Source organism: Typopeltis vanoorti, chromosome 14 (genome assembly GCF_054136105.1).
Source record: "Typopeltis vanoorti isolate ZY-2024b chromosome 14, IOZ_Tvanoo_1.0, whole genome shotgun sequence".
Classification (NCBI taxonomy): domain Eukaryota; kingdom Metazoa; phylum Arthropoda; class Arachnida; order Uropygi; family Thelyphonidae; genus Typopeltis; species Typopeltis vanoorti.
In genome coordinates this window covers 52,804,687-52,831,074 of record NC_143562.1, presented here as the reverse complement: position 1 = coordinate 52,831,074, position 26,388 = coordinate 52,804,687, and the positions used below count along the sequence as shown (strand labels likewise).

The 26,388-nt window shown below is 32.3% G+C and overlaps 2 protein-coding genes across 3 annotated transcripts in view; one reads left to right on the top strand and one right to left on the bottom strand.

Moving 5' to 3' along the window:
* sfl (N-deacetylase and N-sulfotransferase sfl) overlaps positions 1-3,593 on the top strand; it is a 118,835-nt gene extending 115,242 nt beyond the window's left edge. Inside the window, exon 16 of the mRNA XM_090403904.1 lies at positions 2,817-3,593. Coding sequence (XP_090260030.1) covers positions 2,817-3,036 — 220 coding nt within the window. The 3' untranslated portion in view covers positions 3,037-3,593. The remainder of the gene's footprint in view (positions 1-2,816) is intronic.
* Positions 3,594-20,283: 16,690 nt separating this feature from the next.
* LOC150099478 (general vesicular transport factor p115-like) overlaps positions 20,284-26,388 on the bottom strand; it is a 354,365-nt gene continuing 348,260 nt past the window's right edge. For both annotated transcript variants that reach the window (XM_090403647.1, XM_090403648.1), the window contains exon 21: positions 20,284-25,400. In XM_090403647.1, the coding sequence (XP_090259773.1) occupies positions 25,359-25,400 (42 nt within the window). In that variant the 3' untranslated portion in view covers positions 20,284-25,358. The remainder of the gene's footprint in view (positions 25,401-26,388) is intronic.

Here is a 26,388-nt window from a genome sequence, read left to right as displayed (position 1 = left end):
TTCCTGCCCTCTATTTCCTTCACTAATGCTACTCACCTCTCCATTTACAAGTTCACCTACCTTAATTAGAAGAAACACACATATAAACCACAGCGAAAATTATTTAATTGTAAATATTTCATCCTAAGTATCTTAGGACATCATCAGTACAGTATTTAAACAAAAATTAGGAATAACATATAGTTAGGGCGCATGATTACAATAGAATCTCATGAAAATGTGCATAACGTGCTAAAGTAGTACAAAAAAAAAAAAAAAAAACGTTAATTATTTAACACAGTTTTGTATGATAATTTCCCATACTTTAGGAATAGTAAGAACATTGTTGCGGTTTAGGTTTGGTCTGTGTAGTAGGGCTTCAGAACTTTCTTTGTATAAACGTTCATGTTTAAATAAAGATCTATGTAAAAGTTTAGTCTTTTCCCAATGGATCCTATGGTTTGGATTTTCAATTCCGTGTTGACAGAGGCCAGATTTCTGCAGTTTAAGAAGACGAATGTGGTCTTGATGTTCCGAGATGCGTTTCTGAACAGTCCAAAGTAAGATAATTTGCATGAGCATGGAATCTCATAAACACCAGGTAACATCAAGAGTGAGAATTTGTCCTTAGGAGAAGGTAATAAGTTGTACATTTGGTTGATAGGTTTGTAAGTAGTGGCAAAATTGTATTTCTTCATAATTTTAGAAAGACGTTCTGAGATACCTTTAACGTAAGGTATGGGAATCCTATGCACTTCTTCCTGTCTGGTTTGATGTATGCAGAAGTGACTGATGATTTTTTGAGTTGTTTTGGGATTATATCCATTTAGGATGGCTGTATTTTTGATAACTTCTAATTCCTGGTTTAAAGATTCTTCAGAGGAGCAGAATTTGTGTGCTCTGGAAACTAGTGATTTAATAATGCCAGATTTCTGAGATGGATGATGAGCAGAAGAATTGTGAATGTAGCGATCTGAGAATGTAGGCTTGCGAAAGACGGAAGTGCCGATGGAACCGTCTGCTTTTCTTTTGATGTGTAAATCCAAAAAAGAGATATCCTGTGGAGATTCTTTTTCTAACGTAAAGTTGATGCGATGATGAAGAAGGTTAATTTTATCTAGAAACAGTTGTAATTCAGGTTCGGTATGATTCCATACTGCAAATACGTCATCGACATATCTTAGCCAAATTTTTGGTTTGGGTTCAAAAGTGAATATTTTTCCTCAAGGTGTTCTAGAAACAAATTTGCTAGGTTTGGTGATAAAGGAGATCCCATTGCTGTTCCTTCCTCTTGCTTGTAAATTTGACCTTTCCAGGTGAAGTAACCTGATGCAATAACAAACTTGAACAATTCAACTATATCGGACGGAAATTTTTGAGTTAGTAATTCTATTGTTTCTTTATGGGGAATGTTAGTGAAGAGGGAGACAATGTCGAAGCTGATTAACAAGTCAGTTTTTGATAGTTGAATGTCTTTAATTTTTGTGTGAAACTCAGTAGAATTTTTGATTGAAGAGACTGAGTGGCCTATGTGAGGGCGGAGAAGGTTAGATAAGAATCTTGATAACTTGTACGTTGGACAGCCGATACAGTCTATGACAGGTCTAAGTGGAACATTAGTTTTGTGTAGCTTAGGTAAGCCATAAATTCTAGGAGGTCTTGAAAATTGGGTTTGAAAATAGTTAAAAGTAAAATATATAAGAGATTACAAATTTATTTAATACAACTGAACAGTCAGAATGGTTAATGATCTCCAAACTCCACTCTTTGATACATGGATTCTTAGTTTTCTGCTCCCTTCTTCTGCAGATTCCAAAGGTATTATTCATCTCAGCTTGTATCTGTAATTAACCATTCCACCAATCTCCTAAAAATATGTTCTTAACATGAGCAAAAATCATTCAACTTTGATCAATTTCTTTGGTTCCTAACAAGTTTGTTGTGCTGAGAGATGCCTATACTTATTTGTCCAGTGAAATACTCTCTTGAACAGTATCATCATGATTTGGATGTTGGTGTGAGAGACCACTAACACACTATAGGTTATCCTTTTGTTGGTGGGAGTGATGTTAAGAAAATATGAATATTGTATTCAGTGGCAAAAAGGCCCTTTTTATTATAGCATTTTAGATTTATATCAGAGAGACTTTTTTTTTAATTTTCTGGAATCTATGACAGCTCTTAAAACTTTCCCCTAATCTCAGTAGCTTCCCTAAATTCTAAGATTCCATTGCTTAGAAATAAAGACACAAAGGAAAGTAAAGTCTTGGTGATAAAAACAAAATATTGCTTAATAATTAAAATGTAGGTAATCCCAAGACATTTTTCCCCACTGTTAAACTAAAACATGAGCAATCTTGAAACAGATTACCAAAGTAGTATCTGTCAGGATATTTTGAAATTGTATAGTCTATATTAGGATTGGGGGGGGGGGTAAAGTGGATATCATAAACAAATCTTTTTGTTCTGTACAGTTTTGATGAGAGAGAGGAGAAAGAAAAATGTATTTAAGTGACAATCATGCATAACTGGAGCTATAAGATTCCATGTCTGTTACTGCTGGCCATCGAACAAGAATAAATTTAATAACAAAAAATTTACTTCAAAAAAAAAAAAAAAGCCTGACTCATTTGTTAATTTCATAATTATAAACAAAGTATAGAAAAAAAGAATTTGACTGCACACTATTGTGTGCAGTCAAATTATCTTTAACTTTAGAAAAATCAATGATATATTGATATCCTTATTAATTTCATTTTAACTATGCAGGTACAGTGTATCAGTATATGTATTATTTTAAAAATATAATTTAAAATCTTACTTTTTTTAAATTTCAGGTATGATCCAAAGAAAGGGTTTTACTGTCAAGTTACCCAACAGAATAGCACCAAGTGCCTAGGGCGTAGTAAAGGCCGCCAATATCCTCCCATGGACCCCCATTCAGAGAAGTTCCTGAAGGCTTTTTATTTGTCCCACAATGTGGCTCTCTCAAAACTGCTCACACGACTCCGGCAGCCAGTACCCATATGGTTAGAGAAGGATTTATCTCATGGTTAAGAAAGTAACATTCCAGACAAATGTACCTGTGAAATGAACTTGTGAATTGTATTATCAGTGTCACATTCCCTGATCATCTAAAGTTGGGAAAACGTGTATATTAATCTGAGGATTCTTCCCAAGTGACGAGTTTATATTTACTGAGTTCCAGAGGAGTTCGTCTAAAAGAGAAATCAACAATTTATATTGGCAGCTCTTTATAGCAAAGGATAGGCTGTTATTCAAAGTTCTGGTCCCTGTGTTTATCTAGCAAAGATGCATATTTTGAGATTGGAGAGAAAACTAATTATACTGGTCAGATAGCCTTCCAGTTATTGTGTGATTGTATTTATCCAGCCAGTACAGTGTGAATACCGTGACTTGATATATATTGTGCAAAAAATAAATAACTGAGATAAAACTCTTTATGTTGTAACAAGTGCATGCAGCAAGTATACCGTGTAGCTCTCAGGTAGCTATATACATATATACACATAGATATATCATCTCCTTATTGCAATCGGTTGGTGGGAACACAGGGTAAGTGCGCTTCAGGTAAAACAGGCTGTTCTTCTGGATTATAGTCCTCCACAAACGCAGGCGAGTTTGTGAAGTAGCAACTGTAAACGCAGCAGAAGAGGGGGGGGGGACAAAAAATCAACTCAGGAGTGTGGTTTATCTTTTGTTTCTTAAAACCAACGACCATTGTAATGTAAACGATGCAGCTGAGATATCATTGGTGATTTCATCATTTTCTTGAAGAGAACTTTATTTTGTGTATAATTATTTATGATTCTTTCTTCAATATGTAAATGATCAACAAAATGTAGAATTATTTATGTTTACTTTTTTTTTTTTTTAACACCAATGTCGAAGAATACATTTGCAAGGAAAAAGGTTCTGTGCATGCATATCAAAGTAAATCCCTAGAATGTGTTAAATGCTAAGTACAAATCTAAAAATTACTGTTTGCATATTCTGGATGCGGAATTTTCTATGAGAATTACAAAACATGATTTTAATTTTCAATCACATTATATCAAAGGATTGCGAGGATTTTGATATGCGGGAACTTACTATACAAAAAGAAAATTGTTTATATATACATATCTAGTCTACCAGAAGTTCCTTTTGTGGAACTCATGATTTGTATAACTATTAAAACACAACTGTAAAGAATTCATTGTCTAAAGCCATCAGATCATAAATAATAAAGGACTTCTCATTACATTATAACATTCCATATTAGAAATCCTCTCTCTTCAATCCTTTTAGCAAAATAAAAAAATATATATATCCTTTTGAAATCTTTTTGGTTAGGATCTAGACTTGTGTAGAATGACAAAAGCTTGATAAAACTTCTATTTCTAGGTATTGACTTTTTTTTTTAAAGTATATATAGAGAGAGACTGTATTTGGAATTCAGCTTACTTAAGATGCTTAGCCATGTTTATTTTAACTGACTTATCCTATACTAAATTTTTTTGTTGTTGTTATCAGGTGTGTTACACTGAAGGACAGAATTGCTACTTCCAAAGTTAATGTTGAAAATTTTCAGGTATATTTAGTCTTATATATCAGTTTTATTGAATTACGCCTGTCTCTCTCACTTTTGAAGCATGGTAACATACAGTATCCTAAAATGAGATTCTAAGTATTGCAAATAAGTTGTAATATTATAATCCTATTCTCTGTAATTTGATTTATTGATAGTTCTGAACAAAAATTTTGTGTGTGAACGTGTCAGATTTTAAAACTTATCTCCAAAAAATATTGCATTATTGATCCTTTCACTTCTATATGCTGAATTGAGGGCCTTATGAAACTGCTGGCCTATAAACTTTATAAAAGAACTGGTTAATTTAGTAACATCAAATCTACTTTGATTGTAGATTTGAATTTTAGGACAATGGATTAAAAAAAATGATGCTACATATTTAATGCTGAAAGGAAAATAATTTAAACTTTAATGCCTTTTCCTACTTTTCCATGTTGGCAGTTTTTTTTTTTTAAGCACACAAAATTTTCTCTTTCTTTTGTTGATATTTGAAGAAATAGTGAAGATTATCAGTATTAGACATTTTAAAGAGTGGGGGTCTGAAACTCTGATCAATCAAACTGTTGCATTGGCTTTCTGTATTTTGTGTGTTTATCTAATCCTTGAAAATTTTTTACACTTCATTTGTAAACTCTTTACAACTACATTTTTTTTGGAAGACAGAGTTTGAGATTCCTTGTTTAGAGCCCAAAAATAAAGTTGGTGGAAGTTTCATATGTATAAAATGAAATATATCTAGAGTTTGAATATTCTGAAATTTTCCTTAGAGGTTTATATTTGCTAATAATGCACAGGATAATTAATTTTTAAAGGTTGTATACCTGCTATTGCCACCAGATAATAAAAGTGATAAATTAGTGAAACTTTGATATCACAATTACTGATTCATTAACATCTAAGCACTGTCTGCCTATTTTTCAAATCCCACATGATTATACTTTGCATTTACCTAAGTTACCATCCAAATATGAAGTAAAAAATGGGGTCAGTGCTGTCGAGGGTTTAGATAATGTTGTTGGTAAGAATTTAAAATTATTTTAAGGATAAGAACAGTTTTCAAGTTAATCTCAGATCCTGGATTTTTATTTTCTTTTTACCTGCCAGGAATCCTAAATTTATCATGTTGCAAAAGGGAAACTGATAGACATTAAAACCTTGTGGATTTTAGCTGCTTCATAATTGTCAATCACAATGTTGACTACACACTGTCTTTTTCTTTTAATGAGTCTGTTTAATTTCACCTGCACTGTGCATTATTTCATTTGCTATTCCTCTGTTTTCTAGTTAGGGAATGATGGACAATAGTGCTTTGTTTTTAAATAGCTGAAAAAATCAGTCCTGCAGCTATTTTACTAATTTAAGAAGATAAGGTAATCAATACAGTGATGCACCCAGAGGGGGGGGGGGCAAGGGACCCTGGCACCCCCTAAAGAAAAAGGAAAAAAAAAACACTAGAAAATTTTTCAAAAAAATCTTTTCTTAATTAAATTTTTTTTTTTTTTATGTTGTGTTGTGTCTTCTATTTCTATATACTACTTATGAATTAGCTATAATTACAGATGCTCAGTCAGGTGTCGTATGTGATGTGTAGTGTGTATTCTCAAATCGTCTACTCCCCCCCCAGATTAAATCCTGAGTGCGCTACTGAATATCTAGACCATCAATACACTATCATTTACTAAAATAAGAATTTTAATAACTACATATATTAAATATAGTTTTGAATACTGATCATAAAAAAATGTTCTATACCGTGATAACTGGCTTTCAGAATAATTTTTTTTTGAATCTTTTAGAAAATGGAATAATCCCAGTTTTGTCACACATATATGTGTCTAATATTTATACACATACACACTTTTAAATAGTGACATTATCAGTATTAATTATATAAATTATTTTAAGGCCTGTAAATAGCGATCTCTCAATGATCTGATGACTTGGAAATTCATTTGTTAGTTGAATGTATAATTATAAATGCTATCCAATATGTGAGCTTATTATTGTTAGCTTTTCAGTTGGAAATTTTGTTGAGAAAGACATGAACTACCAAATTCCTTTCACTAGTACATTTACATACACATTGCTTCAGATAATTATGGTGAAGTTACTCCAAAAATTAATCTATTACTTTCATTCTGCCATATTAAATTTGCATAATATCATTGTTTCATGCATTACATTAACACACTCCTACCTCTCAACAGTTCAGAATTCATGCTTATTAATGCCTGTTCAGGACATTATGGCATAATTTTATAAGGAGCATGTTCTCTCCTTTCTGGAGTTTTTCTCTTCTGACTTCTATCATTATATTATGTAATTCCATAGAAAGAATGCTAAACCACAACATGCATCTTAATTTCTTCCTATAATACTTTTTAATCAGGATTTTTATTCTTTGTGCAGTAGTTAATAAGTTATGATCACAATAGTTAATTAAGAATTTATGGTTCCTTATTGTCAAATTAACCTTAACATTTGTCTTAGCAGTAATGCAACTGTCAAAAAAATTTTCCATTTGTCTCTCAAATAATCTGTGTTACATTATTTAAATCAGTTACTCTTAGGACAAGACAAAAACACACTTGAGTTACAAAATATTTCTGATCTCCTTGCCATGATTTATGGTGGAAAATGGACCTAACAGAGTGGAGCAAGTGTTACTGCTCATAAGAACTCTGCTTTCCACTTGCTTCCTCCAAAAACCAGCTAATTTTACGTAAATTATTACTAGAATTATCTATCCCTGCTTTTCTGTTTTCAATCTTAAAACACTTATTTCTTACAATATCAAACACTGTATAGTATAAGATAGTACAGTTATTATGTCTTCCTTTCCTCCTTAGATAATTATCTGAGGAGGAAATATATAATTAGAAAGAGGAGGAAATAATATAATAAATTATAATTTATTAATTGCTTTCATTTAAACAATTTACATGACTGACTTCCCTTTAAAGCTTGCACTGAATGATGCAATGCTTACTTCACACTTTCTACACTTCATTGATTAGTCATAACCCCCTTTGGCAATTATTACACATAATGAGTTCTGCCTCTAGTCTAATATTCTTTAGAACTGATAATTTTTTCCCTTTTCCTTTTAGTTTCTAGCATCAGGCAAACATACAAGAGTTATTCTTATGATCTACCTGCATAAATATTTCTGACTTCTCTCAGTATAATTTTAAATCAATATTGTACAGTAAAGCAAACATTACATATGCTGTAAACTTAGTAACTGTGTCCTGTCTTCCTTTCTTTATGCATTATTAAATTAATGTGAAATCATCCCAACAGTATAGAACTCAGAATATCTATTGTTAATGTAATAGTTTAAATTCTTATGACTGTAATTAATAAAGAATGTGTTATGATGGAAATGATTTTATTGCTAATGATTTATTTTTTCATCGGAATGTTTCAGGATCGGAAAATATTAAAGACTATGTTTGGTTTCTTAAGATAGCGCAAGTCGTATAATGAAACTTCCACCTCCATTTTTATTATTGTTCCGGGAAACTCCAAGGAGTCGACAGACTCATTGAGGGAGGCCCTAACATCATATCAAGAACAACTATTCAACATTCACACAGTATCTATCATACCTTGCCTTGAACTCATTCACGGTCGTAGCACCCACAACAGACTCTGTAAGCTTATTCCACTCATTCACCACTCTCCAAGTAAAAAACCTAGCTCTAACACCCTTGTCAACCACGCTCTTGCCCAGCTTCCATGCATGGCCCCTAGTCCTCCCACCACCAGTCATATTTTCAAAAATATCTTCTGGATCAATCTTATAAAAACCCTTCAGTAATTTGAATGTCTCAATCATATCACCCCTCCTTTGCCTATCGTCCAATTTCTGCAACCACAAATCCTCAACCTATTCTCATAAGGTTCATTCCACAGACCTGCTATCATCTTGGTCACTCGTCTCTGGATCCTCTCCACTTCCTCCCCATCACGAAGAAACCCTGGTGCCCATAACTGGGCACAGAAGTCCAGATGGGGTCTTATCAAGGCTCGATATAGAGGAACAACTTGTTTGTCTCTGCATGTTAAAGTATTTTTCAGAAGCCAAGTGATTTGGTGAGCTGTTTTAGTTACTTTTGCAATGTGCCCCCTAAACTTCAACTCCCTGGCCTCATCAATCTTCTGGAGTACGGTTCCACCAATGTGATATACTGCTGTTATTCTTTTCACCCCAAAGTGCATAACCTTACACTTTGCCACATTAAATTGACATCAATTTTTCCTAGCCCAGTCCTCCAAACTATCCAAATAATCCTGTAAAATTTTGACATCCTGTGCACTCACAATTACTCTACCCAACTTTGCATCATCAGCAAACAAGTGAACACTTCCTTTCAAATCCTTTCCTATATCATTGATGAACAAATTGAAAAGGCAGTGGTCTAAGAACAGAGCCCTGCGGCACTCCACTAGTCACAAGCCGTCTTTTAGACTCCACTCTCTGGTATCTCTCCTTCAACCACCCTCCTATCCATCTCACCAACCCTATATCTATCCCTATCTGCTCCAGTTTACTGATTAGGGTTCCATGTGGCATCCTATCAAAGGCCTTGGCAAGGTCCAGTAGTATCACTGTAAACCCATTACCCTTATCCAGTTCAGCCGTCACTGTGTTATAAAACGTGAGCAAGTTACTGAGGCATGATCTACCCTTCACAAAACCATGTTGTCCCCCATACAATATCCCATTTTCATCTATCCAATCCTGTATTCTTTTCTTGACTAATTTCTCTAAGACCTTGACAATGATTCCTGATATGCTAATCGGTCGGTAATTTACAACAGCAGTCTTGGAACCACCTTTATGCAGTGGAACTATTTTCCCCTCTTTTTAAGATTGTAATATATTTTTTTTTGACAGTATTGGGTATAAAATCTAAAACCATAGCCTTTGATTAGTAAATACTACCAACATGCAAGTTCTTGATATTCTGTGTATCCATTCAAAAAGTATCTTGATCAATGTGATTGCACGAGGAATTATTTATCATAAAATATTATTACTGAAATCATGTTTAATTTTAATGTCTTTATTTGTAAAATTTTCAACTAAGTTTCATAGCCATTGTCAATACAATTATAGGAAAACGCAAATAAAGAGAACAAAAATCAATTCAACTGAAAGCATATGTTACATGTATTATTGGCTGCAAGAGAATAGCTTCATCTGCATTAATGGATATTCAAAATAAATTAAAAAATAATTTAAATTATTTTAAAATATAAACCAAAAAGTTAATTACAAATTAAGGAACACGTGAATGATTAGTCAGTATAACTTCCTAAAATTGAGAAAGTTTTCGGCAGTCGCTTTTGAATGTGTGCTTCATCACCCTTGTCAGAAATATGGTGTAATCAAATCTTTAGTTGATAGAGTTCATAAAATATGTTCTACACATTCTCTTCTAAACAAAGAACTGTTTATTATCAGAACTACCTTATTGCTAATGGTTATAATGCAAAAAATATTGAAAAAATAATTAATAATTATGGCCATCGTCCTAACCTGCCTAATGAAGAAATTACCAGAATTTGTATTCCATACGTTAAAAGAAAAAATAGCAAGATTACTTTGATAGATTAACTTATATAAGTTGCTTTCTGTCCAGTTCACCAACTTAATACCTTCCTTATCTCAATTAAAGATAAATATCCTCCTCCTTTCTTATTGTGGAATTTATAGAATCCCCTGATCTTGTGGTTTATATTATTATGGACAAACTGGTCGTTCTCCGCAGATTTATCTTAAAGCACCCAATAAATCCGGTTTAGCAAGCCGCACATTATCAACAAAACATCTTAAAGAACCCAATAAATCCGGTTTAGCAAGCCGCACATTATCAACAAAACACAGGGTTTTGTTCCACTGAATCAAAATGTTACACAAAAGTGATTTTCTTCTGGAAAGACTTTACAAAGAAAGCGTATTCACAACCCAAATCTGAACAAAAGTGATTGACTAAAACTTTCTCAATTTTGGGAAGTTATACTGACTAATCCTCACCATTCATGGTGTTTCTTAATGTGTAATTAATTTTTTGGTTTATATTTAAAAATAATTTAACTAAATTATTTTATTATAATTTATTTTGAATATCTATTAATGCAGATGGAGCTATTCTACAGCTGATAATGCATATAATGTCACATGCTTTTAGCTGAATTGTTGTTCTCTTTTGTGTTTTCCTATAATTGTATTGACAATGGCTATGAAACTTAGCCAAAAATTTTACAAATAAGACATTAAAATTAAACTAAAGTGATTCTAGCAATAATATTTTATGATTAATTCTTCCTCTTACATCTCAATTTTTAAAAGAATTTATCCGTATACATGAAAGAAAAGCATGGACTCGGCAGTTTTTATTAACCTTTTGTGGAGGGAGAGCAATGAAGAGAACATGGAGGTTTACTGTATTTTTTTTTTTCATTTTCAGCTGATAATTTTGTCACTGCTCCTCTGTTATCAGATGTTGTTGAAATGTGCTTATATGCAGCTCTGGTAAAAGAATCACATAAGCTGATGGAAATTCCAACCTCTTTGACTGTATTACATTTATATGTTTTCAATACATCATTGTTGAATACAAACACCTCACGTACTTGCACACATTGTAGAAATCACCATAAAGCAATCTTTAGTAAATTGATGTTACTGTCATGATAAGCATTTCAATCCAGATACTTTTTGAATAGATCTAGGATGTAATTTTCGAGATTATTAATAAGAATGAAAATTTGGGAAAATAGATTCAACTTACCATTTTTTTTTTTTTTTTAAATATATATTTATAGTGCTTTTATAATGATTATACAGTTGACTCTTACTATAGCAAATACTGAAGAAAATTCACTACAACAATTCTTATGGTCCCTTGGAGTTTGCCATGGTGAGCATCTACTGTATTATGCTGCAAATGCACAACTTTTAACATATACTCAAAAGAAAAAGAAAACTGGAGTCCTGTCAGTTTATAATAGGAAGTCTATTAATAATATGCCATTCTTATGTTTATCAGATAACTGGTATATTGTTTATGAAAAAAAAATCTTACATTGGTATGCATGAATGGTGATTTGCAGATTTTGATCTGATGGCAGCTTTTTGAAAAATATCATCTCCAGAGTGTTAGCTAAATTAAGTATGACTCATTTGTATATTTTCATTTTAATAACATTGATGCATTTGCTTTGCTCCAAAGCAAATGCATTAATGTTATTAAAATTATTATAATTATAATATGGTAGTATAATTTAAGTCTTATTATGTTTAATAGTGGCTTAAGGAATTGTTTTTTCAGTTACTATTAATAAACAGTGTTGTCATGTCATACTCCATAAATTATGTGCAAAAAAGAGCAACAAATTTTTGTAGGCCAGTTCAATATTTGCTGCTTGATGTCTCCATGTGTATGTACATAAGTTGTGATATATTGTTGTACTGGAAGATAGGCTTGATGCATTTTTTTTTTTTTTTTTTTTTTTTTTTTAAACTGAGGTGAAAAATCAGTGGTGGTGGATATTTTTTATTTAATTTATATATAGTGCCAAAATTGGCTGTGCATATTTATTTTGCAATATTAATCATGTAAATATTTCTCTTAGGTTTACATTGTATAATCTTGTTAATTTTATTACTCAGACATTTATGATTGGATGGGGAGGAGAGGCACTTGCTGTTTTTTTCTTTGGTCCCCTCCTGATCACAAAGAATTTTAGTGCCATTTCATTTAATTTGTATAAACAAACTCATTTACTTATATAAAATATCTGGTCAAAAAAAAAAAAAAAAAGCCATGCCACTATTCATATTTCATTTTTTTTTTAATGCATGTAAGAATCACTGTTTCCTGAGGTAAAAGTGGAACAGTTTTATATTGGTAGATGGAAAAAAAAAAAAAAAAATTAAAATGCCATCAACACATTTATGCTTTCCATGAAAGCACTGTAACCATTTTATGTATAGAATGAAGTGATGACAAAGCATCAGTATGAATACTGAACAAGTTATGTAATATAAGATTAAAGTTCAAATCTCCATTTCCAGAATATTTGTTATGAAATTTGTGTTATTCCACACCTACTGTTAATGGTTTGAGCAATAGTAAAAATTTTGATTTCCAAGGAGAGTTTAAGCTTTCTTATTTACAGCAAAAATATCTGTCAAAGTGACAGTTTTAAGCTTTTGCCAAACTTCACTTTTTATGTGCATGTATGGACCACTAGGTAAATGTACAATGTTAATAAAAAAAAATTGATTTACAGAGATTTATTGTCTTTTTTTTTTTAAATGAAAATGCAGCATTAGCAGATCGCTGATATTTTGCCAAATATTAGCAATTCAGTTCTATCCATTAAAAACACCTACAGGATAGCATTCAGCCATTGACTTATTTTTCCTGTGGGATGGGAGAAATATACCATTTCCTTGTAATTTCTCATTAATTGAACTTGTGAGAGTGAAAAAAAAAAATACTGACTGTTTTTGTTATATCACATAAACATATAATATTATTTGATAAAATGTGCACTGCAACATCTTTAGTATGGAATACTAATCTGTATTCCATACTAAAGAAAGAAGAGATGAAAAGTGAAATTTTTTGCATTTGCTAACATAGCTAATATACATTATAAATGAAGCAAAGGAAAGTTGTAGTGGTCCCATTTATAGCAAATGAACCAGCATACATAGATATTCTGATGAATACAGGAAGCATTATTACACCCTTCTTAAATCTTCAGAAATTGTATTCTAACAGCATATAACATTGTAGAAATGGCATTTAATTTGATATCCAAAAAATGTCACCTGAAATGTGCTGTAATACAGAATTATGAATACTATTTGTGATCTCTGGACAAAGGATGCCTCAAAAAGTCTTTTTTGCCCAACTTTATGATGACCTGCATTATACCATATATATAAAGGCAACAGATGGTATCCAAGGATACTACATTATGTAGTGAACGTGGTTGGATGTAACATTACATCATGGCACTCAGAGTTCCTACATAGAACAATAGCAATTATGTATTATTTGCAAACTGTTTACTTATAAAACATTCAGGAACTTGATGCTGGAGACACTAAAAGAAAGTTTAAGGCCACATTAAGTAAATTCTTTCATCAAGTTCTCTGTACATCAAGTACACTTCCCATTAATGTCTTCAAATATGGAGTACTATCAGTACTCAACATTTAAGGTAAATGTTCCTTCTAGACATTGAATGAATAGGAGTATTATTTTTGAAAAGGTCCTGGAGGTTTGTATGCTGAACTTGCATAATTTAGAAAAACATCCGATCCTTTTTTTTTTGCAAAACAGACTCAAGAAAAAAGAATCCAAACCAGCAGTTCCATAAATGAATGATCCTCCCTTTTACTTATATATTAATTTGTTTTAAATATAAAGGAAGAAAAAATGCAAAAGAGTTCTTGATGAAAATCTACTATAAATTGTTTTTCATTTCATTTTAAGAAAAGGAAATCAAAATTCCAGCAAATATTTAGCTATTGATTATGCGTGTTACTTGCAGTGCATTGCTTTTAAATCTAAAAATGGGGGTTGATTGTCAGGCGGGTAGAACTACAAGGGATCAAAGATAAAGAAAACTTGTAAGAATTTTTATTATTGAATGTAGAAAGGATCAAAATAGCAACAGACTACCACAAGTTCATTGTATAATACTTTGACATTTTTTCACTTTAGATAGAAATATTGCTATTTATACACAAAAGTTAGACAGGTATTCTAAATGGAAAACCTAATTTAGTAGGTATTATATTTAACCATCACACAAGAAGTTGCAAAACCTTTAGCACATCAGTGTATGTGGTAGTGGGGAACAAGTGGTTAAAACAGTTCCAAAGAATAGAGGAGGTTAATGAATGTGTATGTAAGTGTAAAAACACAAGCAACTATTACTTGTGTTTTTTCACCACAAAAGGCAGCCTAAGAAAAGAAATCTAATCTTGGATGGATATTTGAATGTTTAGTAACACTGAACACCATAGAATGGCAAAGAGACCAGTGCTTATGCCACTGGTTACAGAAGAATGTTTAAGCACTACAAGATTTCTTAAATATGGGGGGGAGGGAGGAATGAAGCATAAAATCAGCAAAACTATGGATATTTCAGGCTAGGGAAGAAGAGTTTGAGCATTGGTGGAGAAATCTGAAGAGATGGAAAGAAATAATACCATCCATGATAGTGAATGGCAGGAGGATACTGGCAATTACAAAGAACAGGAGGCAGACTTATAACCTTGGTAAGTAAGACTATCAGACCTTATCAAATGCCAAGAGAGAACATGCAATTTTTTTTCTAAAAGGTGGATAATATAGGCTAGGAGATCTGTTGTATATAGAGTGATAGATACAGGTGAATCTCTGGGAAGAGAAAAGCTGGTTATTGATGACCTTTTACTATTATTTTAAAGAGAATTGACGATAGTGAGATGATGATAGTTTGATGGATGACTTATTTCCTCCTTTTTGGAATGGTTCTGCATGACTATCTTATGAATAGGTAAGAAGTCTTAGGAATAAGAGGGAATGTACCATTTCTAAAAATCAGCAGTGCAAGAATTTACTTTATTTATTTTTTGGAAGCTAAAAGCAGGAACAGATTAGACTTCCACTACTGAAACTTAAACAGAAAAAATCTATCAATAATATGAATTTTCTTTTTTTTTTAACTGGAAAATCTACCTGACCTGTAGATGACAGTTTCACTCCTGTTTCTCATGCATGATTCTTATATCTATGTAATGCCTGATGGATTCAACTATCCTATGTAATCTGTTCTTCTGACAAAAGGTGGTTAGTACCTGCCCATAAATTAAAAATTTCTCTTTTCAGACAGGGTAATCCTTAGGGAGTCCCTCACACAAAATCACCTATTGGTAATATTTATATGGCATCAGAAACAAAAGATAAATTAATACTGAGACAAACTGAACATTTCTATATTTTTCCTCACTCATAAATAAATCTATATATAATGTAAGTTTTGTAATATTTTTTTCTCTCATTAAAAAAAAAAAAAAAAAAAAAAAAAAAAACTGAAATTTGGGACGGATGAAAAGGATAGGATAGATATTTTATTTTTATAGTGATGGATCTCATCCAAGTTACAGTGAGTAAGTCGAAATGTTATATGTAAAGGAAAATTTTAATCTTGCATCCAAATACTTCAAAACACAATCTTGAGTATTCTGGCAAGATAGTAGTCAACTGTTAGTATTTGCAAATGTACAAACAAGCCAATGTCACACAAGAACAACAACATTAAAATATCATAAAAGATGCAAATATGACTGAAGAACAAATAAACAATATGACTGACTTTCTAAATATTAGAAATATTAATTACAATGGTGAAAATTTTCAGCTACATTGCATTATTATTAACAGAGGATTAATGAATAAATTATAGACACTAAGAGATTTCAGAATGTGGTTACATTCCAAATAGTTGCTCTTAGTGACGAACTTAAATTACTCGTATACTAGGATAAAAAGTATCGATATTCAGTAAAACTGGAAATAAGGTATGCATTTCTGACCAAACTTATTTATTCAAATTGCTTAAGAATGCATTTGAGAAGATGCTGCTGGTAATGTGATTATGGAAGATTGGCTGTGTCAGTGGAGGTGGGGGAATAGTTTTTGCATATACAGCAATCCCTCGATTAATGCGTTCTTTAAAACAGACACACTAATCGAATATTAGTGTATCTGGTTTTACTTGATACAACCTGGTGATTGCCAGGTTGTATCAAGTCTCTGGATACTCCGTTCACAACCACATCCTCTGATTATATGATTAAATTTAAGACTCAGCTTTCACATGTCCTCCATTACATATTGCCTAAGATAGTTATCCCTTAAGAACTCAAGAAATTCATTTTCCTTATTCTCTGATGATTCTCTTCATTCCAATTAATGTTGCCATAATTAAAATCACTCATAATGATCATCTTTCTCTTGCTCACTAAGCCAGTTTGCCTGTACTACCCTTCTTCTACATTCCCTGGCCTATAACAGTATCCATCTAAATATCTTGTCCTATCAGCCTCCACCTCCCACCATACTGCTTCAAAACTATTGCATCAATTTTTCCCTTATATCTCAACCCTGTTCAGACATGATTCCTATGCTATCATCAGCTGCCTCCCTCCCTTCTTGCCTTGCCTATCTTCATGAAAAGTATCATATCTTTCTATTCCCATCAGGATATCATTCTCATCTAAACCATATTTCAGTATCTCATTTCATCTGTGACTTCTCCAAACCTGCTCCTATCTCTTACCTTTTATCGTGTCCACCTCCCTGACTCAACCTACTTTCCCTCCATGCATACCCATTTCTATGGGAAAATGTATAATTCGTTCCTCAGATTTCTTTTTTGACTCTTAATTTTTTTTTTTTTTTATAAAAGAATTAGGGTATGTCTCAGGGCCTAGTTAAAGGAAAACCATGAAGCTGAAAGACAATAAAACATATTCAGAATATAAATTTATTATTCTGCTTCTTAACAAAGAATTGAGCTAACATAGTTTGGCATTCTGTTTCTTTTTTTCATACAACTGACGGTATGGCCCTATTGTCTCTTCTGCAAATTTTACTGGTTCTCTCTTCACCAGGATCAGTCTCTAAGCATTACTGCTTAAAAACTTCAATTGTACAAAAACTATTTTCAAATTGTTTCTGTGAAACTGCTGGGCTTGTCAGTGATTAAATATTCTTCAGGATCTTCCCTGCTGTGCATCTAAATTTAGCAGGTCGGAATCACTCAACTTCTCAGAATGAGATTTAATTAACTTAGATTCATTTGAAAAGCCTCTAAAATCATTTGCACAATGTGAAAGAATGTGCTTCCAAACGGCTCGCAGATTGTTAGCAGTAATTTCATTCGACTTTGCGACTTTATAACCAGACTGAGATTTCTCTGATTTGGCTAGAAAAGTCTTGGAAGGCATTTGCTTCCAAAAAAAGGCCGGTTTCATCAACATTAAATATTTGTTGATCACAATAGTCTCCTTCTTACACAATTTTCTTCAAAATCTCTGGATATCTCCTTATCTGCACTTGCAGCTAAGGAGATATCGCCTGTGATTAGACCATTATGTAGGCTATTTCTCTTTTTGAAACTCTCAAATCACCCAGCACTAACGTGGCATTCTTCTTCTTTTCCATCATTGATACCCCTTTCTTTCCAGGTTGCAAAGAGACAATGCTTTTGATTTAATAAGGCCAATGTTTAGTAGGATCTGTTTTTGATTATAATCTTCGATCCATGTAAAAAGAAGTCTCTCTAATTCAATCATTGATTTTCAGTGCATGCATGATGAACTTCAAGCAGCCTTATCTTTCTCTTTGTATTCGGCAGTTGATTCACCCATTTTTGTGTTCTTGTCCTATCTTTGCTCTGGACTCACCTTGTTCATTTTTCTTTATTATTTCAAGTTTTACTTCCAATCAGATTACTTTTCGAATCATTTTCACACTTATGTTTTTTGCTCACTAATTCTTTTACTCATGATTAAAGATTAGGAAAATAATATAAAATAAAAAAAGTATGGAAAACAATTGGACGAGATATGATTAGCAAAATGCTATGTACAGCAGACGACATAAATTTTGACGGTAAATTTGGAACATAGCTTACATGGAAATAGTGTAGTATGCCATTAAAAATAACTCTGTAAAATGTTTCAAATCGGTAACTAAATTATTTCATCCTGAGTGATTTTTTAAAAGTTAGCCATAAAAAATGTATAGATCGAAAATGTTTAAAATCTGTAACATTTACTTTTAAGATGTATATAGGCGCATTAATTGAGAGATTGCTGGGCTTCAAACAGGTTGTGGTTATTACAATATTTATTTACTTTTTCCATGAACTTAGAGGTTTGAGATTTGATATACACCTGGTCATCGACTTATGACCACAAAAAAAAAAAAAAAAAAAAAAAAAAAATTAATGAATGAATAAATTAATAATAAATCAGGCTGCTGCGCATACGATAACTATGGGATACAATAGTTATCGTATGATAACCCATGTACAATAACTATCTCTCACATACACTCAGTCACTTTCAAGCGTCTGTTGCGTATGATGTATTAATTAAAATTCTACGAAATACTACCCATAAAATGCTAGTAAAAGGAAAATGGTAAATCCAGATACACCAGCTAAGAAGTCGAGGAAAACTACTGATTTAGAGTGTAAAATGAAAGTTATCCAGAAGTATGAAGGCGGAAAGAAAGTGAATATGCATGACTTGAAGTTATCACATTCCACGGTATCGACGATACTTAAGGACAAAGAAAGAATTCGGGAAGCTGTGAAAGGTTCCACACCTATGAAGGCTACAATTTTAACCAAACAAGGACCCATACATGAAATGGAGAAATTGTTATGTGGATGGAAGATTTAATACAGAAAAATTCACCCATGAGCCTTTGCACAGTGCAAGCGAAGGCTAGAAGTCTGTGTTTCAGCATTTAAAATCATGTGCCGGAGACGATTACGCAGAAGATTTTCAGGCTAGTACTGGATGGTTTAAGCGTTTTAAAAAAAGATTTGCTTTGCATAATGTACGTGTCACAGGAGAAGCAGGAAGTGCAGATGAAGCCAAAAAATTCGTTGATAGTTTCAACTCTTTAATCAAAGAAGAAGGTTATCTACCGGAGCAAATATTTAATGTAGATGAAACTCGTTTGCAATGAAAATGCATGCCTAATCGTATGTACATACACCAAGAAGCAAAAAGGTGCCAGGATTCAAAGCTTTTAAGGATTGGTTAACTTTGTTGCTTGGTGAGAATGCCGTGGGTTTTAAGCTGAAGCCTTTTCTCATTTATCTTTCAAAACCTTCATGCATTTAAGCACATCAACAAGCACACTGCCCGTTTACTACTGTTCAAACCCTAAATCTTGGATGACTCGAGCACTGTTTGAAGACTGCTTTATTCCCCAGGCTTGTGAATATTGTGCGGAGAGAGGTATCCCTTTCAAGATTTTATTGATTATGGACAATGCCTGTGGCCACCCTCCTCACCTGGACGACCTTCAACATGATGGTAAAGTGGTTTTTATGCCACCTAACAAAACTACTCTCATTCAACCCACGGATCAGGGTGCTATTTCAGCATTCAAGGCTCACTACCTCAGAACGACATTCGCACAAGCCATCGAAGCGATAGATTCTGATGCTGATTTATCTTTGCGAGACTTTTGGAAGCAGTACAACATTTTTTAGTGAATCAAGAATATTTCGACTGCATAACAAAGAATTGTATGTCAGGAATTTGGAAAAAGTGTCTAAAATGCTATGCAAATACATTTGAAGGATTTGAAAAAGGAGAGGAACTGGAAGTGATTACAGAAAAAATAATTAAACTTGCAAAAAATTTTAAATTAGAATGTGAAATAGAAGATGTAGAGGAATTGCTAGATTGTGAAATAAAAGAACTTTCAGATGAATTTGTATTAATTTCTAATTGTATTTTTGTGTTTACAGTACAGTACAGTATTATTTTTCACATTATGTACAATATACATAATCATAAATTAAAAGATTATAAAAATAAATTATAAAGATGATAAAAAGATCAGAAAAGTTAAAGATGTTAATAAATATATGGCCGACGTACGACCAGATTGACTTATGACCTGTCAGCCAGAATGGAAATCGGTCGTAAGTCGACAACCAAGTGTATTTATTTCATCGGGAAAAAAAATCAAAATATTGTACGATTATATGTATGCAAATCTTGGATAGCATTAGATATATATAACTACATTATTGAGAAACTTGGTAATGTAGGTAAGCCCAACAAAAATTACAATTATGCCACAAGCATAATTGTGATTTCAGTGAGTGGCCAAGTCACTATAGCAGTGGGCTTAATTTTTGGTATTATTTCATTGTTCACATTATCTTCTCTAAGTTATATCCACTTTTTTTTTTGTAATTTCACATGAGACTGCAAAAATAAATGCCATGTGTGTGTAGGCTAGGGTCAAGAGGAAAGTGATCTTCTGGTATTTTCTTGAACACCTTAAAGGTAGTGTTCCACAGAGCTGAGACAGATGGAATGAAAGTTGGGTAGGAGTAGCAGCCTGTAGATAGGCTTACTATAGATAAGCTTGAAGACTGCAAGGTTTGTTACATGAGTAAGATGAGTGGAGAGTGCTATCATCATCAAAACTGTGCATGGGTTTAGAGAACAATGAAAGAAAGTTGTTTATGTATATATGAGAAAGAGAGATTGAAATAACTTAGTCCTGAGGAACACCTGCATTAATCAAAAAAGCTGAAGAGAGAACACCCTTCACCTATTCAGATTTATTGATTAATGCAGGTGGATGCCAACCAAATATCAGATAGTATGGATATGATTAAAAAAAAAAAAACAGGTTAGTTCAGAAGCAGAAGCTTTTTGGTATGTAGATTGTTCAAGATAATTCTTCTGATGTCCTTCTTGTGGAAAGTTATATGACCAGAAAGCATTATCTTAAATAATGTTGCATTACTGCCATCAGGCTGAAACTGTGTTATGGAGTGACACTACATCCTCTACCAAGCAGACGGACAGATGTGGGTGTGACTGGTGAATGTCTCTTACCAGAGTGCGTAACCCCAACTATGAAATTTGAATGAGGTGGTGGTGTAATGGTATGGTCCTGTTTTTCCTGGCTTGGCCTCAAACCCCTGTTTGTGTTGCCATGAACATTGAACTCCGAGGGGTATTTGAACATTATAGACAATGCAATGCTTTCTACTTTGTGGCATTTCTACCGACGTGACCATTATCTCTTTCAGTAAGACAATGCACCGTGTCATAAGGCTGCTGCTGTAACTGCGTGGTTTCTGGACATAAACATCACTGCGCTTGACTGGCTTCCATAGAGTCCTGATCTCAACCTTATTGAACATCTGTAGGATGAACTGGAGCATCAAGTGAGATTAAGGGACATCTTCCCCACAACAGTCAAGGATCTCATTACATGCCTACAGGAAGAATGGTCCAAAATTCCCATTGATCGCTATCATACGAAAGTATGCCCCGTAGGATTACTGCAGCGAAAGGAGGGTGCCATGGCTATTTGTTCTTCACACTATGGTGCCTGTTGACTTCTTTCCAAGCAGTGTATATTCTTAAACATTTTGTTCATATATGTCTAGCAAAAGAAATTAGGTTGCATTAATATTTCACAACATAATTTTTTCTTCTATCTTGGCGAGAGATGTTGGTGCCATACTTGTGTAATTTTTCTAGCTACTAGGATGCATGAATTTGAATCCTAGGTGTTAGAAATTTTGTTTGCCAGCATGAGAAGTAACTAAATACTTTGAATGGTATCCAATTACTGTTAATCATTTTTATTTATTTTGCTAATTGAATTGATCCAATCACAACAGAACTGTGGAAGGGAAAAGAAGTAAACAAATAAAGCTTGACTAAGGTAGAATTTCATTTTTCAATTGCATTTTAGCTGAAATGAAGTTAGGCAAATATTTTAATTTTTTTTTTTAAGTTTACTGAAATCAGTGACAACACAAGGGAAGAACAGTATCTTCCAAAACATAAAAATCAATCAATTATATATATATTATAGCAATATAGATATCCCATGTTATGGAAAACAATAAATATTTTAAAGCTATACATTTCAAAACAATAAAATTGATGCTAATTGCACAAAAAGTGACTAAAAATTAAACATATACATCATCACTTAACAAATAAGCTGAAAGAGGGAAGACAATATTTAGGGATATATATCTATTAAAAATAGATCTCTCACTTATTCACAGAAAGTTATAGACAGTAAGCAAATCAAAGCTGCCTTGAAAAATGGGATAAGAATAGAAAATAACTGTTTCTAAAAAAAGCACATAATTTTGAATTCAACACAGATTTGGAAGATAATTTAATCAAAAAAAAACTTATATATTAAAACTTATATACCTATAGTTTACTTTTGACATCTCATTTTATGAAATGTTTCTTTTATCTGAACATGCAAATGTGCTTCTTAATTCAAATTTAAAACATCTCTATGAAAACAAGTCACATACTTTTGCAAAATTCAGTCTAGTGGGCACTAGACTGAAAATTATATGCTCAACATTTTATTCTGTTTTATTCATTCTAATGTTACATAAATGAGCTAGTGGAACCTAGGCTTTCACATCTAACTGCCATTTTTTCAATGGATTAAATATAAATTAAAGCAGTGAACTCATCAACTGACAACAAGCATTCTAATTAGCTAAGCATGGCCAAAAACATGAAAGATATATTAAAAACTGTTATATTTTCAAATGTTTATTTACATTATTTGTAGCAAATATACTTGTTTACCTTCCAAGCCATTATTTACATGTAAACACCTATGATCTTCATAGAGAAATATAAAACTATCTGCTTTTATAACCTGACTGAAATAATTATGGCCTCAGTGTGCTGTTAGCCTCCACTACCTTTACTTTAAAAAAAAAAAAAAGAAATTAAAGTATTTACTGCACAGAATTGCTAAATTCATCGTAAAAGATAACAATAACTTTGGTAGTAAACAAATTTCATTGGGGATTAAAATATATATATCATATTGCTAAAAATGCAAATTTAATCATGGGGAAATTGGTAAATGATTAATGAAAATTGTTTTTGCTTATCATCAACGTCTTTGGTAAACATTTGAAGTAAAACTGTGATTTCACTATAAATGGATAAAAACATTCCATTTTACAGATTTGGAACACTGATATACTCTAGTAATGGGGGGGGGGGGATACCATGAAATAATACTTACAATTAGAAATGGACATTTTTTAATATTGTTATGCATTCCAATATATTAAGTCTCACTTTATACATTTCATAAATAACACATGAAAAACACACAGGACGGATAGTTGAATTTACAGAATTATGAAACTGTGAAGTCCTACATTTCGGTTTGTAATTTTCCTATAAATTAACCCTAGGAATGGAAGCAGAATCCAGTTAGCATTAACATATATTTATAAAAAAAGCAAACTTCTTTTAATGCTATTCCTATTCATGAAAGGTTGTACATCAATATCACCTTAAGCATCATAAATGAACTAAGTGTAGATAATCTGGGAACTTTGCTTAGAGATCAAACATGAAAATTTTTCATGCTATTTTTGGCTTCTATATAAGCAGAGAGAGAGAGAGAGAGAGATGGTCTCATTTTGAGCAATGAAAACAATCTACTGTAAAGTTCACATATATGTTGCAACTGTACTAAATAAGCATTCTGAATAATTTCCTGAGAAAATTTCTTAGCCAAGGCATCAGAGTATTGAGCACCAGGATCATAATCTGAAAGGAAACCATGGTCCCCTTTATAATGTTTGTCCATAACAGAACAAAGTTTGTAAAGCTTGGATGTCAAGAAGCCAGATTAATGGCACACAATGTATATTTAACTATACATAACAGGAACTAATTATTTTGTGATCAGTTTCTGAATGCATATCTAAAATAACACACAGCCAAAATGAAATGTATTAGCTGTTAGACAACTAATTTAATGGGTACATAGTTATAATGTGCTAATTATCCGTAAAAAAAAAAAAGCTAAAGTTTCATATTTTTTATGACCAAGTCCATAAGCCATGTTTGTTCAAAATTAGGCTAATGTAATAAAGCTAATATTAACAACTTTTTTTAAGGAGAGAGAGATATTGAAGCCTCAGCTTAAGTTGAACAAAAATAATTGATATTACCTTCATTTTTTTGGAGGCAGGGCATTATTATAACAATTAAATAAATAGTTCTTCTCATACTTAATGTATGAGAAGAACTATTTATTTAATTCTAGCACACTGCAATTGTACATCAGCTCAACTCATATTTTATTGTAGTGCTGACGATATGCTCAGAAACATTAATCCACTAAATTCTAATTTCTAAAAGAAAATATCTTAACTGATTCTTTTAAATTAGCAATGTTTCCATTAAAAATTTCATACTGAGAACAAAAGTCAGGAATTTAATAACAAGTAGAAAATGTCCTAACACTATTTCAGTGGAGGGAAAATGAATGCAAATCATCTTGCATTCCTATAAAATTTAGTAGGCATCCAAGTATATATAAGCACTACATTCCTAGGGTTAAAAACCATTTCTTTATTTCTGAATGATGACCATAAATTAAAAAATGCAACTTGAATATTTCAGAAAATCAATTCCTATGAACATATTTATTCTTAAAAATAAGAATATATGAAATGAAACTCTGTTCATAATAATTACAGTTTTAACTATTAAAAAACAGATGTTTTATAGATAATAAATAATCTCAAGCATTAAACACATCAATGCTACTTTTCATATAACAAGAACATATTAATTCAATAAACTAAATCAGAAATATTTCAAAATAAAAGATAAATCATCAAATTGGAATTTTTTTTTAACCTGTAACACATCATTATTAAATATACATACATACATACGTGCATACAACACATCAATCTTTCTCTCAGCTTAACATATGCTAGTCAAAAATACTCCTAATTCAAATTAAGATTTAAATATCTATTAAAAATATGTTATCAACTCTATTGTAATTAAAAGCTACAGGCTTGCATAGATGATGCTGACTGTATACCTGTGATATTTCAGCAAAATTTACTAGTAGATATGTCCTAAGCATGTTCAAGTCTTTGTTGTGGAGATTTCTTATCAGTTTTCTACTTCATCAAGATCAGTATCTTCATCATTAACCTTAAAAAAACAAACACACATATATATATTTATATATATTAAAAAAGTACACACACACGCGCGCACACACACACATATATATATATATATATATATAATTCTGATACAGATTATGCAATCAGAAAGATGAGACCGTGGAACATGTAATCAGTGCCTGCAGCAAGATAGCTCAAACTGACTATAAATATCACCATGATCAAATGGCCAAAATAATTCATTGGTATGTATGCAAAAAATATGGCTTTCCTACTTCTGATAACTGGTGGCAGCATAAAATAGAGACAGTATTGGAAAATGAAAGAGCAAAAATTCTCTGGGATTTTAAAATACAAACCGATCAGCATTGGAACACAATAGACCTGACATCACAATTATCGAACATCGACAGGTTTGGATTATCGATATCGCAGTACCCAGTGATAACAATATTAACAACAAAGAACTGGAAAAAAATTACTAAATATCGTGATCTGGCAATTGAAGTTGGCCAGCTATGGCTTAAACACACCAAAAGTCATCCCAATAGTTATTGGTGCACTTGGTACAATTTCAAAAAAGCTATTCAACTATTTACAACAATTAAACATCAACAAAGTGACCCCACGTGATCTACAAAAAACAAGTTCCAAGCATTACTTGGAACAGTCCATATTTTAAGATGCTACCTGATGGGCTATTTTGAGATTCTTGGGTAGAATCTGAATTGCTCTGTATCACCAGTCAAATTGTTGTTTGAAAGATATCTTGTTTTGACTGTGTATCAATTATATTATCATTATTAAGAGAGACCAACCTCCAGGGAGTCAGGAACTCATTGAGGGAGACCACATACTCCACACACCAGCTTTCATACTTATTCTTGAATTCATTTACACCTTGCACACACAACATCCAATGCCAATCCATTCCAAGCATAACCACTTTATGAGAGAAAAATCTAGCCTTCACCCCTTTCTGAATGGCATTCATTCTGAGCTTCCAAGGATGA